The following is a 19,315-nucleotide window of genomic DNA, read 5'->3' as shown; positions in this document are numbered from 1 at the left end:
TTAGTTCATACTCCATTTGGTTTATCGGAAGAAATTGTAACAATGCTAGTGAATGTATTACACAACATGACTGCTCTTTAGACTGGCGCTTTTGGTACACCCAATGCTTGTGTAGTTTAGAAATGATAATTAATTTTTATGAATATATTAATATTATTTTTACAAAATTAAATTTTATATAAATTATTCATGAAAAAAATACAATTTATTAGTAATCTTTTTTTTTTTAAATATAGTTAGAGTAAATCTTATATACACTTATAGTATATACATTATCACCGTTGGATCCATAATAATATTTAAGGGAGTTATGGGAGACTGAATTAGCAAATGTGATTAGGTGATTAGGATAAAAGTTAATCTTTTTAAGAGTAAATTTAAAAATTCAAAATATGATACAAAATGTTTACCCCAACTACCACTTCTCTCGCTTTGTTATTCCATGGATAGATGTTGAGAAATTGCGGGGAAACTTTTGATTCTTGAGGTTTCTCACCAAGGCTAAGAATGATTTTGGCTAATTAGTGTATTAAAAATGCTCACAGTAAACAGCTGCAATCACATGTAGTATTGGTGAAACAGTGACATCCATTTTAATTTTCTTTCTGAATTGTCAAAAACAATTTAATTGGATGAATGGCAATAAATTAGAATAAAAAAGGCACAGAGCAACATTTTATTATTATTATTATTAATTGTCTCTTCCATTTACACACGAGACAGCATCATAATGACGTATTATCCCAATTCCGTACGAGTTTACAAAGCCTGCTGGCATACATAACATAAAGGCAACACCTAGTTCACACAGGCCCTGTGGTCTGCTGAGCCCTGGAATAGCTTGTTACAGAAACAACAACATTATTCAGTATCATATCTCATTTGCATCCAAGTCAGAGTGAAACTGTTACAAAAAGTAGCTTCCCAAATTTGTCACTCGAAATTAAGAAGACAAAACCAAATTTCACCATGCCAGAGGGATATGAGACGCTGCCAAAGCATGTCACTCAAGAATCTGTATGGGAATCAGATCTTGGTAACATCTTCCCAAACACGAGATCAAGGAGCTTTCAAGGTGTTGGCAACATCAATGACAAAGCGATATCTCACATCACCTTTTGCAAGACGTTCCATAGCTGTGTTCAAATCTTCCATGGAAACAAGTTCGATATCTGCGGTGATGTTGTGCTTTCCAGCCACATCAATCATCTCTTGTGTCTCTGCTATTCCTGCAACATTACTTCCACCAACCAACTTCCTTCCTGTTAATGTAGTGGTTTAGTTGCCATTGGGTTCAATGCCAAATAACCCAAAAACTGAAGCATAAAATTTTTAAGAGATATATAAACTATGCCTTGGAAAGAAGAGCACATATTTCAGTCTCACATACCTACAACTAGAGGGGCGATAGGAAGCTCAAGTGGCTGTGCTGGTACCCCCACAGTGACAAGCTTTCCATGAGACTTGAGAAGACCAAGCAAGGGTACTAAGGGATGCTTAGCTGAGACACAGTCAAGTATACCATCCATTGTGCCAGCAGCAGCCTGCTACCAAGTATCTTAAGTTACAAATTCTAAATAGTAGTGAAACATTAACCAACTGGACAGGCAATAGTAATATCGTGTACTGGCAAATCAAAAGAAACGTAGAGGCTTAGATCAGTCATTCTATAAGATGCTTAGACGTAGATATTTGAAAATTCAACCATAAGCAAAGGATAGTTAGTTGATGATATCATACAGATAATGATAGCTATATCATGGAGCCAATTCTGAAAAGTTACCTTCATATCTTCAACATTTCGGCTAATCAAAAATGCGTCTGCTCCAAGATGGTTTAGAGCTTCGTCCTTCTTGCGATCAGACGTACTGATAACTGTCACTTTGGCCCCCAAGGCCTTCGCAAACTTAACAGCCACATGACCAAGCCCACCAAGGCCATTGATTCCAATGTGGCTCCCTGGTTTGGCGATGCCATAGTATTTCATTGGACTGTACACACTAGCTCCTGCACAAAGTAATGGTGCACCCCCATCAAGTGGCAAGTTCTCTGGGAAGCGAATGATAAAGTGCTCATTGCAGACCATCTCATTCGAATAGCCACCATACGTTTTGGTTCCATCATGGTAAGGAGCACCAGAGGTCAACACCACTTTCGGACAATAGTTTTCCAGGCCTTCAGAACAATTCTCACAAGAGCGGCATGACTCAAGGAAGTACCCAACGCCCACTTTGTCTCCCACTTTGACTTTTGTCACCTTGCTGCCAACCTCTGTAACTTCACCCACAATCTCGTGCCTGCAGAAGTCCATAGGTAAAAGAACGAAAACTGTTCCATATTCTTCAGCGAGTAACGATGATCATGAACTGATAGGTAAGATTGTCATGCAGAAGAATTAGCTTCTGATTAATATACCAGTGTGACTAGAATAAATAAAGCGAATATGGCTAGGAAAATTATTACATTATCAAAATTTTCCATGCAATACTTAGTGTTTTCAGGTTTGGCATCTGAGTTTTACCCTGGTACAAAAGGGTAGGTAGAAATTCCCCAATCATTCTTAATGAAGTGAAGGTCGGTATGACAGATCCCGCAATATAGCACCTTGAATCTGACATCATCCTCCAGTGTTGCCCTACAAAAACATGAATTAGTGTCAATCCTTGACTAAATTTCTTGATACCCAGATACTCTAGCATCCGTTACTTATTTCTAACTTTGGTTAACATTAATCGTGTCCAATTTAAAACGAGCATGATTGTAATGTTAGAGATATGCAAGTCCAAACAAACTCACTCAAGGACCTCTAGGCCTAGAAATCACGGTGCTACATAGCTAAAGTGAAAGATCAGGGTTATTATGTATAAGAAATCTAGTTGTGTTGGTTGCTACACAAAATGTTTGCATGACAAAGTAAGCAAAGTGTTGTATTTCAAGTTTGTCAAATGCTCAAAGGAAGATCATTTGATTTGCTCAAAATAACTCTATGTAGCAGGAGACAAACCAAAATTTGTAGACTTACTGCACAAAAATCATAGCATAATATCAAGCTGGGGACACTGCTTCGCATTAGCTGAGATAGCAACAATATATCCTGATAACTATAGGAGGGTCCAAACATTTGGTAAAACGGGGCCCAATAATGTTTAAATCTGAATAACCTTATATTTAGTTATACAACAGCCATACACAACAGATAAGTTTTCTTATTTCATTCTTACTGCTATCAATTAGACCTCAAAACAATGAAACAATCACCAGCCGCAGAGCGATGTCTAGTTCTCTGTTATAACCATTTCGAAGCAAAGACATTTCATCACCTCCTAAGTAGTGACCAGCTAATGACTCAGAAGCTTTAAGCTTTATTTAAAATAAAATAAAAAAAGAAAAAGAAAAATGCTGCTCTCACCAACTATAGCAGAAAAAGACTTTAGACATGATATTAGATTGATCTGCCACAGGTTCAATCTTGGCAATGAAAGATGCACAACTTTTTTACCATAATCATATTTCACAAAGCTCGATCATCATCTTTAATACAGATTTCAGGAAACGTTGATAATTGGATCATCATTAGCTTACTTAATAGAGCCGTCTCAAACTCTTTTTTTATCCAATAAAATAGGTAAAACTTTGCTGGTTGAGTTAATTAGTGATCACTCTTCCCAGCTGGCATGACAATGACGAGCCTCTAAACCAATCAAGAAAGCGGGACATTTCCCAAGAGGAAAACTAAACAAATGGGCTTAGACAAAGTCTGAAACAATCCCAGATTTAGCAATGGATTCATGGATGTATAGGTATACCTTCTGGAGAATTTGAAGGGGGAAAGGACCCCAGATGAGTCTCTTGCAGCCCATCCATATGCCTTCACTGGATGCTCCTCTTCTGGGGATTTTCTAGCCATTGCTATCAGCTGCGAAAGCAAAGAAATCAACAGGCCAAATCGTTTTTTGTAGTAAGAGAGCTGTGGAAAAAAGAAGCGGCTTTTCTGCAGTAGAAAGAGTCGTGCTTGCTTTGTTTTCGTCTGGGCTCTGGCTCGCTAGTACTTATCCTGTTAAGTGTTAACCACAAAAGTGGGAAGTGGGGACTGAAAGGCAAGGAAGACTTTCCCAATAGTGGTAATGAGACAGCAACGTTTAAGGTCGTTTGACAAATTCTTGCCAAAATGCTCAAGAAATTTCGTAAGTTTTAGGTTTTTTAGTGTTTTCTTTTCGGTCCCGGCGCTCCTCCTCGCTTTTTGCAAATGTACTGTTGGTAAGTGATTTATCTGTTACATTTTCTTTTTCCTTTTAAATTGACAATCTCATGCTATTTATATTTTCTCTATCAAATCTGAATTTACCAATCACTAGAAAGTCGCATGTTTCTTTTCTTTTTTCTTTTTAAATATTATTGGTCCCTGTATTCTGCCCAATTTGAAGCACTCGCTTCCATAATCTGCTGATTTTACTATAGTTTGCATTTTTTACTATTCATAAAAATTAAAAAGATGGCAGAAACTTGGCGGCTTAGGTGCCTGAAATTGTAGAATTAGAATATTATAGTGACGAGATGGTAAATTACCAATTGGAAATGATCACGTTACTTATTTGTGCGACTACACAAAGGAGGACGTGCGACAATTTTATAAATTAAAAAAAAAAAAAAAAGAGACAAGAATTCAAGTATTTTGTCTCCCAAAAGATCTTGTACTGTATGAACTTCAGCTTTACCACCTCTTATTTATTTAGAAAAGTAGAAAACAAATAAGAATTGAATTCAAGTCGTTCTACTTTTGTCCGACCTGGGTAGCTCGTCTGGTGGTGTAGTCTCTAGTTAGAGCATTCACCAAGATTCGACTCCCAGTAACCAAAATGGAAAATGACCCAACAACCCAAATAAGGGTTGGGGCCTGAAGTTGGGCAGGCCCTTTTGTTTGTTAAAAAAAAAAAAGTCGTACTACTTTTCCAATAGAGAGCGATGCACCAACCAAAATCAACCTAATTTATTGTACTCGTGCTTCCATGCAATTTCTTATTCTAGGTCTCTTAGCAGCGACATGGGGCGGCGGAGTGGAATTGGTCGGGTCCGGACACCCATTCAATCGAAAAAAAAATATATATATATATCTTAGCAGACCTAATACGTAGATTTCTTATTGTTTGCATTTTTACAAGTAATAAAGAACAATTTTTAAGTGCATTGAACCTCGTTCTGTGCCAGAAGGCAAGCAGGACCTTCCTCGCTTGCTTTAGCTAAAAGTCAAATTGTCAGCCAGTTTAATTGGATATATGAATGGAGATAATAAATCAAAATGAACAAAACATTGGAGATAACAAAATTATCTCTTTCGCCGACACGTGAGAGTAGGGTCATATTATCCCAACTCCATACAGGTTTATTAAAGCCTTGGGAGACGCACAGAACCTAGTAAAAATGAAGGGATAATTTCACAAATCTCCCCTGAGGTTTCTAACAATTACAGAGAGCTCCTTTCAAATTTTAAAAATTATATATATATCTCCCCTGCTTTTATTATTTAGTAACAATGTAGGTCCAACAAGTTAAATTTCAGGCTGAACAAATGACGGATGCAGCGGGTATCAAACGTCTGAAACTGGAGCAGCTTGATAGAGAAACAACATTACAATAGTTATTTGGTAATCTTAAACTTGGAGGTTTTGACATTAAGGCCAAGACTTGAATAATATATATATATATATGTATATATATATATATATACACGCAAAATTATATAATAATAACGTAAAGGGAAAACTAAAAGGCAAAGGAAGTGCAAGCTTTTTGCAGGCACTCCAGTAATTGGCCAGCAAAGAAATAAAAAGAGAAAAGAAAAAACGGGGAAGGAAGGCATCAACTAATCAAAGTACTTTTTTATTAGTAATGTCCCATTTGTCGTATTCTTGTTGCGTGTTCGGTGGTCCGTCGTTAACTTTTTTTTTTTTTTTTTTTTTGAAACGGCAATAAATTATATATCTCATAATAGAATAGTGTATTATTTACACAAGGTTGGCAACTGCCCTCAAATCCTCTTGGGCTGCATTTTGCGATCACACCTGAAAAATATCTTTCCACCTAATGCCACTGGATAATTTGATGTTGAACTTAATTTGCCAAAGATGACAAACATTTTTCCCTATTCCAAGACTGCAAGTTAACCAAACTATTTGACTCTAACTCAAGAATAGTTCGATCAACTATCCGATTCGAACTTGACGTTGACCAAACTCGAATCGAGTTCGAGCGGTTCAATAATATATACGAGTTTGGATATTATATTTCTAAGCTGGTAGGCTCGACAAGCCTAATCGAACTTTCAATATATATATATATATATATATATATATTTAAAATTTTTATATTTATTAGAGTGAGATGTCAATTATATCCTTCGTTTAAATTATATATAAAATATTAATTTTTATTAGTTGAGTTTAATTAGATTCGATTAGATTTGAGCTCAAGTAAGATGATTGAAGTCAAACTTGAGCTCAATCTCAACTTCTAAAAATTCGAGAAGTTTGAATTCAAACTCAATTGTTTAACTCGGGTCAAGTTCAACCAGTGCATTACTCAAACTTGACTCGATTTAAATACACCTGCCTTGTTCTCTTGATGTACATAAAAGAAATTTCGTGGGACCAATGACTTAAAGTGTGAATATCATCTAAAACAATACTAGGACGCGATTGAGAGCCTTCAATACAATCGCTTTGCAATCAGCTTGGATTTGAATCCTCCTCCACCTTGTTCTTTTGCTTTGTTCAAAGCAACTTTATTAAACGGGATAAATTGAATTTCCTTCGTTAACTCTTAACTGGTACATTGTATATTGATTTTCTGAAGGGAATGATTTTTTTTCCTTTTATTTCAAAACCACTAAATTGGAATAACTAGAATGAAAATATAATGAAAAGAAGAGTTTTCAATTAACCTCCGTGTTTACTATTTTGTTTCCTCGTTCCACTGACTGTTAATTGCAGTTTTTCCTCTTTCATTTTAGTATATAAAATGAAAAGAAAATTATTGGATTATAGGAACATAGAAGTACTGAAAATGCTAGCCGTTGCATCGCATTTTGCGTCCAAGGTGCATTCTCGTTGTGGATTTCTTGGCAGACCTTTCCCATTTTCACAAGAACAATTTTTGTGGAATTTTTTTTTTTTTTTTTGGAGTTTTTGGAGAATGTTGTCTGAACACATTTGTCAATCATTTTTTACATTACATCTTAAAAATAGTGTTATAGAGTTTTTTTTTTTTTTTTTAATAAAAGCTCTCAAAAACTCCTAAATATCAATCCAAAAGTAGCTGTTTGCTCCAATAGTAACTTAAATCATTTGGTTCTAAAAGCTTTATAAACCCAAGAACCAAGTGATAATTTTGGACTATGCTCATCGTCAATCGCATATTCTACTGCTTATACAGGGAGACCTATATTTGTTTAATTTCTTTTTGAACTGTCAATCAATTTAATTGGATGAATGGCTATAACAAATCAAAATGAGAAATCATTGGGGACACCATTTTATTCTTAATAAAATCTCTCTTTCGTTTACATATGAGAGTTGAGACTACACTCGCATCATTCCAACTCCATACAAATTCGGTAAAGCACTAGAAGACGCACAAAACAGGAAGCAATACATAGAAAACATTCGAAAGAGTAATGCTGCTACGTAGGGACTAAAAGGCCTAGGGCACAACCATTGTGTTTGCAATGTCAAGCACAAATCTGTATTTCACATCATTCTTTGCGAGACGGTCAAAGGCAGTGTTCATATAGTCCATAGGCACAAGCTCAATCTCCGCTGAAATGTTGTGTTTTGCTGCAAAATCAATCATTTCTTGAGTCTCCTTAAGCCCTCCAATGCTGCTTGCATTTACACCTTTTCTTCCTGTTAACCACATTATTGTTAGGTCATTTACAGCTTTATCCATCAACAACACCACCAAGGTGTAACAGATATTCTTGTGGTACATTACCATGCATTATCTAAAAAGTTGCATACCAAGAATTAAAGGAAAGACGGCTAGCTCAAAGGGCTTGTCTGGTAACCCAACCAAAACAAGTTGTCCATTGGTCTTGAGGAGGTCAATTAGTGGCATGATGGGATGATTAGCAGAGACTGTATCGAGGATACGGTCCATTGTGCCTGATGCAGCCTACAGACAAACAGCAGAAATTAGAGACCACTGCCTCGTCAATGTCCAAATCACACGTACTTAGTTGAACCGGGAAAATCCAAGTTCGTGCACTGTGAATGATTAGCATTCTTGGATGCAGAAGAACATTTACCTTCATTTGATCTGGATCACGGCTAACCAGAAATTCGTCAGCACCAAGAAGATTGATCGCTTCGTCCTTCTTACTAGGGGAGGTACTGATCACCGTCACTTTTACTCCAAAAGCTTTGGCAAATTTTACAGCCACATGACCAAGACCTCCAAGGCCAACAATCCCTATATGTGATCCAGGTTTGTCAAATCCAAAGTATCTCATCGGGCTGTAAACAGTAACCCCTGCGCAGAGCAAAGGGGCAGCAGCAGCCAGTGGCAAATTTTCTGGAATACGAATTACAAAGTGCTCATCAGCAACCATCTCATTGGCATATCCTCCTCGTGTAACCGTCCCATCGTGGTCTACAGATTGATATGTCATTATGAATTTTGGACAGTAATTCTCGAGGTCACTGCAACAGTTGTCACATGATCCACAGGATCCAACCAGGCAACCAACTCCAACTGTATCTCCAACTGCAAATTTCGTTACCTTGCATCCAACTTCTGTCACAGTACCTACCATCTCATGCCTGCAAGAATCATCTCATCTGATTAGTTTTATGGCAGGGGAGAAGCTTACTAACTAAAACAAATTCTAATAGTGCCCTCTATGCTTTCAATCAAGTATTGTGGATTTAGCAGTGATTCAGACCAATCCAGCTGTCTACTACTCTTGCTACAGTAACTTGTATAGAGAAAACAAAAAATATTCAACTTTCTCAGTTTCAGTGGGACTTACCCTGGAACTAGAGGATAAGTAGTCCAGCCTAACTCATTCCTGGCTATATGAAGGTCTGAATGGCAGATGCCGCAGTAGAGTATCTTAAACCTTACATCCTTTTCACCGGTAGCCCTGTAAACCGACAATACCCAATTAAGCACATCATATTCTTGAAATTTATGCTCATTTTCAGAGTCCCTTAACCAAAATCAGATACATTGATGAATTTCAATGCAGAATTTCCAAAGGAGATGGCGGAACAAAAGCAGCAAGCAGATTAATTGCTTTGCAATATAATGACTACCCAGGTTTATAACATTTCAGGGCTTGTATCCTAACAGAAGCAGCATCAGACAATGCTGGCGCAAGATCAATTAGTCAAGTCAATGACTGGAGGCCTCTATCCAGCCTATAATTTCTGTAATCTTTCAAGTGCATTTTCCCCTCATGGTCAAAATACATGCTTAACATTTTCCACTCAGGATATGTCGTAGTAAATAACCAATTTGTGGATTAAAATCTTACTAATCAGAGGATTAAGAAAGGCATGTTCACTTGGAAGACCTTAAACAAGTTTCATCTAATCAAAGTAAACTTAAATATCAGTAATTAGATTCTTTCCATATGAAATAGAAGAAAATTTCTATCATGTATAGCTCTCGATGAAGTTATGGAACTAAATATGTCTGTAGACTTGCAATAAATATAGAATTTGTGAAGTAAATTTATAACTATTTAACAATCGACTCTATATGTCCACTTATGGAAACCAAGTAAGACAGTCAATGTATTTCTTAATTTTCAATAAAAAACAGTAACTAACTCCAGTTGGTCGTGATAATTATGTGGTAGGCCAAGAATAACCAAGTCTGGATAACCTCAGCATTTAGTGAAATATTAGCAAACTATCAATTTCTTTTTTTTTTTCTATGTTGAGTGAAAACAGCATGTAATTAACACCATCATGTCCTGATAATTATAGGAGGGGTCAAGAATTAATTAGTTAGACCCCAAAAGTAATTAATAATCACCAGTTCCCGAGTGCTATCTAACACACTGCTTTTTGTTATATTTCTCTCAAAGAAAAGACATTCATCACCTCTTCACCAGCTAATGTTCCGGAAGCTCTAAGCAAATAAGAAAGAAAGAAAATCAAATCGTCACCTACTCTAACAGTTTGTTTTGGATATGATGTTAGATTATTGATCTGCCACTTAGAAGAAGAAGATTGATCAACCACTAAATCCAATTTCGTGAAGGAAAGATGCATAGCGCTTTTACCATTCTCCTAGTATTTACCCTTAAGACAAATTCTCAAGAAATCTTGATAAGGGGATGATCGTTGATTTGCTTTCCCGGAGCTGAGCAAACTCTCCTTTGAATAAAAAAAAATGAAAAAATAAAAAACTTGTGGTAGAGTTTGGTTAGCACGTAGTCACTCTTTCAAGCTAACATGACACTGAAAAGCCTATACACCAATTAAGAGAGCAGGATTTTCACAAGAACACGATCAAGAAACTGAGCTGAAGCAAATTTTGAATCGATCCCTGATATAGCGTGGGATTTATGAACGTATAGGTATACCTTCTGGAAAATTTGAAGGGGGAAAGGACCCCAGATGAGTCTCTAGCAGCCCATCCAAAGGTCTTGACTGGATGCTCTTCTTCTGGGGATTTGGTCGATGCCATGGTACTTCTTTAGTCTTTGTCACTTCAACGAGGAATAATAACTACCAAGGATTCAAGAAGAACAGAGTCCTCTTGGCTGGATATGGTACCAAAGGAAAAGTTGACAGCAAATGGTGTACAGAAAGCAAGGCAGCAGAATGGTTCAGAGGGTTAAAGAGTAGTTTCTTTTTACAAAAAATTTCGGAAATGATAACTATCTTGTACAGTTGTATTGTATTAACCTTTGCACTTTGGAGAAAGCCCCTCATTTATTTATTTATTTATTTTTTAGAAATGTAGTATAAACCGGCCAGATTGTTTGAGAGTGTGGTCGTCCTCCACGTGAGTCTCACGTGTGAATTAGTTGTTATTGCTATTTTGGAACTAAGGTAGTAATAATAATAATAAAGCCGGATTCCTCTTCTGCTTTGGAATTGAGCAAGCATCATTCCTTTCATTTATATGTGTAAACGGCAGGTAAATGGCGGAGTTAATGAGCAGCATATCTCCCTCTGCTTTGGAATTGAGCAAGCATCCTTGCGCTTTTATTTATATCTGTGTAAACGGCGGACTGCTTATCTCGTGAACAGCATATATTGTTTCGGTGGCAGCTGCATTGTTATTTTTACTATTGGTTGTTAGAATTAAATCCTACTATAAGCTCTCCATTAGTAGCGGAGGTTTGCTCTGCCTGCAACCTAATCATTTCTTTGGTTTCCAAGACTTCTCTTGCCAGCTTCTCGTGCATCCTCTTCTCTGCTTTTCATAACTTCCCTTCCCACCTTTCTGTGAACGACGATGAAGAACTGCATTTTCGTCTCTACTGGCATGCTCTGTATTGGTTGCCAAAGTTTGCTCTGCCTGCAACCTAATAATTTCTTTGATTTCCAAGACTTGTCTTGCCAGCTTCTCGTGCTCCTCTTCTCTGCTTTTCATAGATTCTCTATCCTGCATTCTCGTCCTTATTATTAGGCCTTTGGCCTTCTTTTTTTGGCATCTCTGCAGCATCTTTTTAGTCTTCTCTTTGCCATTGTATGTGACCTTCCTGCACTTTCTATTGCTCCTGCGTTGGTCTACCCCGTACTGATGTCCGTCCTTTGCTCGTGTTGGCGTCACCGTCGTCACTGTTCTTTCAGTTTTCACTCTAAAAAAAAAACAAAAAAGGTACCTGTTGTGTTCTTTTTCCGCTTCTCTTTCAGTTCTTTTTTTACCTTTTTTTCCGCCGCTTGTATCTTGCATGCATTTTTTTTATGTGTATCCGGTGCTTTTGAAATTGCTTTCCCCTCGTTTCTTTGCTATCTCTTTTTTGTTAGCTTCTCGTTTTCATTCCATACATATGCTTCTGGGTTGTGCCGGTGCCTTTTTTAAACCTAGCTTTTTCGCCACCTTCTGTTCCACCTAAAAAACTTTCTATAGCCGTTGTTGCTTAGCCCTTGTAAAGCCATTCACATTGTGCTAATGCCTTATTGGTGGATTCATATTCTGTCTTGTTGGGAAGCTCGTTGTCTCTCTTGCAAGGCGATTGTGTTTTAAAGTGGTTGCCATTGTTTGCTTAGCGGTTTTGGGTTCCATGGATAGAAAATCAATCTGTCGCAAGCGCTACCAAGAAATGCCCCAACGATAGGGTTGCAAAAGGATGCTGGTTCTTATTTAGATGTACTGAGCCTGACCAGGTATTAAGATGTTTTAGCACTCTGCTGCTACTAGCATAGCTTGCCATCTGATATTGCTTCTCGTGCGGCTTATATTTACATTTGAACTGCAGACTTTGCCTATTCAATTTCAAGCCCTTCTAATCAAACACCGATGTAGCCAGCTAACCATCAGAGAAGGGTATAGAACATGGATTATCAAGCTTCATCGACAGTCATTCGCTGAAGGATGGCAAGAGTTTTGCCGCAGCAACATCATCAAGGAAAAATACTTTTTCTTGCTCCGACATGCTGGTCACCTAATCGTCGATGTCATCCATTTTTGCGAAGACAAAAAACAAGTATACATGCCATGGACAAATCCTCTGCCTAATATGCTACATTCACAGCTATCCCTTGAGTTAGAAAGTTAAGTGCTAACCATTTTTTTTTATCGGGCCATTTATACTTTTAAATTTGTTTCCCTCATGCAAGTGTCCTTTAATTCCAGGTGATAAGGAGCTGAACATGATACGGCAGTGAGTGTCATCATCAATGAGGCATGATTTCGCACAAACCTTAACTACAGGTGTGTGCTTCTATCAATTCACTGACAAACAGAATCGGCATAACTTTGTAAGTTTTATATATAGATTTATTCAATTTTTTACATCTATATATCATAGCACTCTTAGCTTTTGGTCCATGCAATGCTAGAAAGTCCCAAGATTTGTTGCTCAGTTCGTCCATAGTAGAAAGACTCCTTCACTTACTCTGAGGACTGGAAACAAAACAATAACTGTTTCAACGGGTGAAAGGCAGTTTATGGCCAACTGGAACATCTTTGTGGCACAGCACCGATTACAGTTTCGAGAAGTTTTGGTCTTTGTTCCTGAATCCGTTACTACCTACACTGTTCTAATCTTTGATAGAAACGGTGCAGAAAAGCATTTCCCATGGTATGACAGCTTTCATGTGTATTCTACCATGGGAGATGCGACAACTTAGTTTTATCCTAATGACTTTTCTAATGAACGTGTAGTTTGAAAACTCCAGCTATTACTTTGTTATCCATTTCTCCATGTACGTTGGTGGTGCACAGCATGCATTTCCCTTTAAATAAAAGTTACATATTTTACATTTATCCTTACAAATGTATTCCTTATTCATGAATGCACTTTATATAGCACCCTTTACGCTCTTTCCTATGCTGTGAATCATTAACATAATCTGTTAATTTAATCCGGCTAGAATATTCATTGCTCAATTTTAAACGCTGATTGCATAACAACAAATGTTATCTAGCATTTGATCCTGGGCATATATACAATTTACGCACGGTGATCATCTCCTAGTTTCTTTACAAAAAGTGCAGTGCAGCACAGAGAATTAATTCATTCCTTGTCATATAAAATGGCATGAGCATAGGAACTAATTTTATTACTAATATATTTATCACATGTGAACAGAGTTTTTAACCTAAGTAGAGTGTGCATTTTGATATGATGGAGAAAATAGAATTTGCCTTCGACGGGGAGATTGAACCGCTAGCTCGACAACGCGTAGCGCAGAGCTCAAGAACGTCGTGGGAAAAGAGAGAATGTAGCGGGAGGAAACCGGAGAACCGGAAGCAAAAAAGGGAATGCCAAATCGCCCATGACTCAACCGAACCGCAAGGAGCGAATCGGGGTCGGCTGCACACCGATATTGAAACGGAAAAACGGAAGATATAACGTAGTAGTCGAGGGGGAGATTTTATAAGAGAATAAATCTCAAGAGAGATTAATATAATTTTTAAAACCTAGAAGAAGGCCGATGAAATAGTTAGAAATCATAGGAGAGCTTTTTGAAATTATCCCTTTACAAAAGTCAACAGCAAATGGTAACTTAAGACAAAGAAGGTGGAGTTTGAAGTATGAAGATCCCAAATCTATCTTAATCATATCATGATAATGAGCACCACTAATTGTCCTTAAAATACTATCTACTACTTGAGTCGGGATGAATCATCAATCATCACACAAGTGACATGTTCCTTTTGGCCCTGGTGATCATACACAGGGCGGCTAAATTTATTTTTCAAGAGAGGCTACTAGTCGGCTGTCTGGATGACCACAGGCAATAACGTCACTTGAAATAGTGGGTCTCATTTATATCACAATACAGACCTAGACATCTTTAATAACAAATGTAGATTAAAAAAATATACTATGTCACTTTCTTAAGTTAAAAGCTTATTGTGTTTAACGATGAGTTGCCTTGATTAAATTTGATAGTGACGTCGTTTGGACCATCAACTGTAAAGCAATTGCAAAATGTCCATCGCTTTTGATTGATTAAAAAAAGGGGAGGGTTGGGTAAAAAGTGGTGATTACATGTAGAATTTCACTCCCGTCTCCTTATAATTTGGGTCACAAGTTTCATTTCAGACCAGTCGAGTATAAAATAATTATTGTTTAATTTTCAGATGCCACAATACTACTATTAGCTTATATGGGTGTTCAAATTTTTTTTTACACCATGTCTCTGCCTATTTACACCCTGATTTGAACTGGAACTGGAACTGGCGAGGCACCTGATCCCAAATTATTTGGAGTTGAATTTATCAGCACTGACCGGGCCTGAATATTACCTAGGTCTGTAGAACGCATGTACGTAACATTTGTAAAGTTTTATGACCCTGCGATTCCATTTTAGGAGAAAAGTAGACAGTAGCAGTTTATCTCAAAAGGAAAAATGATAATCGCACTGTTTTAATATGCTAATGGTACAACATCACTTCACCATTTTTATACTTATGTGAAACGATAAGAATGCCCTCTCTTTCAATTTAATTACAACGAACGGTATAAAAAGGAACCCAATGAAGGATAAGGGAACTTTTGTTTTCACAAGATCAAATGCCATTAATATTTCTTCATCAAAATTGCGTTGATTGATTAGAGCTCAACTTGATAATCTAAAGAAAGATTTTTCTGTTGTTGTAGTTACCAGTAATCTAGATTTTTTAGTTTTTCTTAATTTCCTTCTTAGTAAGATATCTCCTGCTTACTTATTACCTCAAGGCAAAGCCCCTCGAGCAGGTCTCACATGAAGCAAACTTCATTTTGGTTTTCGGCTAAATGTTGTGATTGATTGTCTACAGATATGTAATTGGGTTAGCAAGGTTTGTTGGTCTCAAGTGGGAGTTATTTTCGGTTGGGCTGTTAATGGACAGTGATGATTTTAAATCATTTGTTAGCCTGGGCTTAATCCGAATCTGGTGAACTGGATGTATTCTTCAACCAATATGATATACAGCAGCTTAATCAAACCCAGAATAGAAGCCGATCAAGTCAACTGCAAGCATCATGTTCCCAAAAAGAGGGAAAAGAAAAATGGAAGGAGGAGACACTAAACTATACATATTTAACATGTTTTGCGCCAAAATAAGCAACTGAAAAAATTGATTACTTCTTCCTGCATTGTTCCTTTTAAATTATCTGTTTATTCATCAGTTGATCTATTTCATGTAAAGCCATCTATATTTGCTCTTCATTTGTATCGTGTATAAAATCTCAAAACTCTCCGCTCTGTTTACGTAAGAAGTAAACAAGAGAGCAATGAAAAGAACAAAATGGTTTGGCCTTTGGATGCTCTTCTCTTGTTTGTTTGTTTGATAATTTTTTTTCATTTTTCTTTTATTAGATCTGAAATTTTTCAAATTTTTATTATTAAATCTGGAATTTCTTAGATCTATTCAGCAGATCTCACCATAATATCTGAATTTGAAGCAGTTAATTAGCAGATTTGATGATTAGAAGCATGCACGGATATCCGTGGAGTTACAATTATTTTATTTCATTTTTTAAATTTGGAGCTTTGTAATGTAATTTTATTATTCTTCAAATCTGAGTATCCTTTCTCTAGCTCTATTTTTTGATATCTGTGGATTTTGATTATGTAATTTCTACCATCAGTGCAAATTTTAGAAATTATGATATTTTATCAAAAAAAAAAAAAACTTTTCCCTTGAATTCTCCCCAAAAATTTACTTAGGATGACAAGGACGAAAATTTCAAATTCTCCTCTGAAAGTCTTAGTAGTCACAAAAACACAAGTGGAAATTCCAAGTAAACTTCTACCTAGAATGATGACTTCTAGGAATCAAGCAGACGCACAAATTGAACCAGCTTAAGCAGCCTTAAGACTGTTAGCAACATCAATTACAAATCTATACTTGACATCAGCTCTGGATAATCTCTCCATGGCAGTATTGACATAATCCATTGGAATGATCTCAATATCAGCAACTATGTTATGTTCTGCTGCAAAATCAAGCATTTCTTGTGTCTCCTTCATTCCCCCAATGCCACTTCCAGCTAGTATCTTTCTTCCTGCAAATTAAGCCCTCAAGTTAGCATTCTGGAGGTTTTTGTTTGCTTCAACTTTGATAATAAAACCTGCTCAAAAATAGTGTTCTTGAACTCTTTACCTGCAAGCATGGGAAAGACGGGCAGCTCAAGCGGCCGATCGGGTGCGCCAACCATAACAAGCTTTCCATGAGACTTCAAGAGACTAATCAATGGAAGGAGTGGATGAACAGCAGAAACTGTGTCAAGGATACCATCCATGCTGTCCATAGCTGCCTAATAATATCAAACAACAGATTTTGCAAATCAAAGATGATGAAAAAAAGTTGAAATCAGTTAAAAAAAAAACAGGAACCTTGTGTAGTAAGTGATCTAGCTACCTTCATCTGATCTTTATCAGTGCTGACTAAAAATGAATCAGCGCCAAGATGTTCAAGGGCTTCCTTCTTCTTATGCAAAGATGTGCTGATGACTGTGATTTTAACGCCGAATGCCTTTGCAAACTTCACAGCAATATGCCCTAATCCTCCCAGACCCACAATACCAATGTGCATACCAGGTTTGTCCAGTCCAAAATACTTGAGGGGGCTATAGGTTGTGATCCCAGCACATAGTAGAGGTGCACCAGCATCAAGTGGCAAATTATCAGGAATTCGGACTACAAAATGCTCATTGGCAACCAATATGTCAGAATATCCTCCATATGTTGGTGTTCCGTCGTGATAGACTGAATTGTAAGTTAGAATGATTTTTTTGCAGTAGTTTTCAAGATTGTTGGAACAGTTCTCACAGGAGAGGCATGATCCAACCATGCATCCCACACCAGCCTTATCCCCAACTTTGAACTTGGTTACCTTGCCACCTGTTTCTGTCACCACTCCCATAATTTCATGCCTGCATCAACCAATAGAGCTATCAAATATATGGCACTGATATCAAGCTGTTTTTTCTTAACTCTTTCTCTGTCCATTTCTTTTATAATTTTTGTTTATTCACTCTGGTGGACTTATACTACTAAACCCTGATAATATTAAGAAAATATCTATGGAAGCTTAATTTGAACGAACCAAGAAGATCAGCCACTTACAGTGTTCTGGAAAGATGAATGATTGAATTTCAGTTACTTCTGTTGCAATAATACATTGGGTTCATTGAGACAACATTTACTTTGTATTGTACCCATTTCTAGATCTAGATTTCATTATTAGTAATAGAATCCAAGAGCATAAGTACTGCGGCACGAAACTTTAATTCTCTATCTGCATACAAGAAATATACATACCCTGGAACAATAGGATACTTGGAGGAGCCCCATTCATTCTTGGCACAGTGAAGATCAGTGTGACATATTCCACAATACAATATATTGATTTGAACATCTTTTTCGCCAGTTTCCCTGCAGACATTCATCAAGCAAGGTGCTTTTCAAGAGGATGTTGAATCAAGGAAGCAAATTTTGATACTATTATTGCACTTGCAAAATTGTGCGTAACACTCACAAATACTTTGCCAGAATTTGCGTGCTTGAAATAACTAAATTTGCCGACCAAAATTAGCTCTAGAAAATCATCACAAGCCATTCAATATGGGACGAAGAAAGGAGTGAATTCCATGTAAGAACTGCAGAGGATACCTTCTAGAGAAATTGAAAGGAGAGAGAAAACCAGAAACGTCTCTGGCAGCCCAACCAAAAGCCTTGATTGGATGCTGTTCTTCAGGAGATTTCTCCATGAATTATTTCAGTATATCAAGAAAACCAAAATGGGATGGATTAAGAGGAAGAAACAGAGCTGAGGAGATCAAAGAATATCCTGGAGATGATGTATATATAGTTTTAAAGAACGAAATCCTGAACAGATACCCCGTTAGATGATAGTGAAACTATTCTGACTTTTGGCGGGGCCTAAGGAGGTGAGTGGACTTCTGGAACTTTGTTAGGCAGGAGCCACTTGTAAACCCACTTCACCGTCTTGACAGTGTTGGATGCTGAATATTGCTTTCGGCTGTGTAAATGGTGGATTTCAACCATGATTTGTCGGACTGTAACTCTCAATTATGGAATATTGCGACAATTATTTAGGCACTAAATTCTTGTTTTGGACCCTTCTGGTACTAGGTACATTATTATTATTATCCATAACATGAGATATATCTGTTGTCATGACATTGCTCCTATTACCCTTTGATTGCAGGTAACTACTTCCGGTTCAAAGGGAGCTCACATCTTCATCTTGTACTGTTGTTCATTGCCCTCCCGGTTTGTTGTCTTTTATGAATTAGGATTTAAAGGGAGTTAGGTTTCCCAGAAGCATTGTAATTGACTATAGCTTGCTTTTTATTTGTTTTAATGTCTTTCACTTTTCTACCAAAGAAAAAATAAAAATAAAAAATCTGTCATAATGATATATTTTTCCAAAACAAAAAAAAAGAAAAAGAAAAAGAAAGTAGCATTAATGCTGGAAAGACATCACTCTATATCTCTTTTACCTTTTCTTTATGCATCAACCATCTTAATGTTTTTCTGAATTGTCAATGACTCGATGACATCAAGCAGCAATTGGAGTTAAATGGACGGTAAAGTAGATTACAAGCATCCTCCGGTCCAAGGTTGCTGCACCACAACATGTGGTAAAATTCAATTAGCTTCCCCCAGGTCATTTG

General features: G+C 37.0%; 3 protein-coding genes across 4 annotated transcripts; all 3 read right to left on the bottom strand.

Annotated features, from left to right (window-relative positions):
• Positions 1–647: 647 nt before the first annotated feature.
• Positions 648–4,033, bottom strand: LOC140010498 (alcohol dehydrogenase 9-like). 2 transcript variants are annotated; one of them, XM_072057715.1, is made up of 5 exons: positions 3,807–4,033; positions 2,522–2,635; positions 1,784–2,297; positions 1,391–1,544; positions 648–1,262 (listed from the first exon to the last, which is right to left on the bottom strand). In XM_072057715.1, exons 1-5 carry the CDS (start codon positions 3,905–3,907, stop codon positions 1,060–1,062), a joined length of 1,086 nt encoding a protein of 361 aa, XP_071913816.1. In that variant the 5' UTR covers positions 3,908–4,033; the 3' UTR covers positions 648–1,059. The 2 variants fall into 2 exon arrangements, with proteins under 2 accessions (XP_071913816.1, XP_071913814.1); XM_072057713.1 differs by lacking the exon at positions 3,807–4,033 and adding an exon at positions 3,410–3,553.
• Positions 4,034–7,504: 3,471 nt separating this feature from the next.
• On the bottom strand, positions 7,505–10,902 carry LOC113702426 (8-hydroxygeraniol dehydrogenase-like). The gene is made up of 5 exons (XM_027223638.2): positions 10,589–10,902; positions 9,023–9,136; positions 8,300–8,813; positions 8,013–8,166; positions 7,505–7,898 (listed from the first exon to the last, which is right to left on the bottom strand). The coding sequence occupies exons 1-5, from the start codon at positions 10,690–10,692 to the stop codon at positions 7,696–7,698; spliced, it is 1,089 nt and encodes a 362-aa protein (XP_027079439.2). The 5' UTR covers positions 10,693–10,902; the 3' UTR covers positions 7,505–7,695.
• Positions 10,903–16,306: 5,404 nt separating this feature from the next.
• LOC140010123 (8-hydroxygeraniol dehydrogenase-like) lies at positions 16,307–18,561 on the bottom strand. The gene is made up of 5 exons (XM_072056472.1): positions 18,288–18,561; positions 17,937–18,050; positions 17,035–17,548; positions 16,777–16,930; positions 16,307–16,678 (listed from the first exon to the last, which is right to left on the bottom strand). The coding sequence occupies exons 1-5, from the start codon at positions 18,383–18,385 to the stop codon at positions 16,476–16,478; spliced, it is 1,083 nt and encodes a 360-aa protein (XP_071912573.1). The 5' UTR covers positions 18,386–18,561; the 3' UTR covers positions 16,307–16,475.
• Positions 18,562–19,315: the final 754 nt, after the last annotated feature.

This window comes from Coffea arabica, chromosome 7c, assembly GCF_036785885.1.
Source record: "Coffea arabica cultivar ET-39 chromosome 7c, Coffea Arabica ET-39 HiFi, whole genome shotgun sequence".
NCBI lineage: Eukaryota > Viridiplantae > Streptophyta > Magnoliopsida > Gentianales > Rubiaceae > Coffea > Coffea arabica.
The sequence above is the reverse complement of the archived record's forward strand: the minus strand, read 5'-3'. Positions and strand labels throughout refer to the sequence as shown.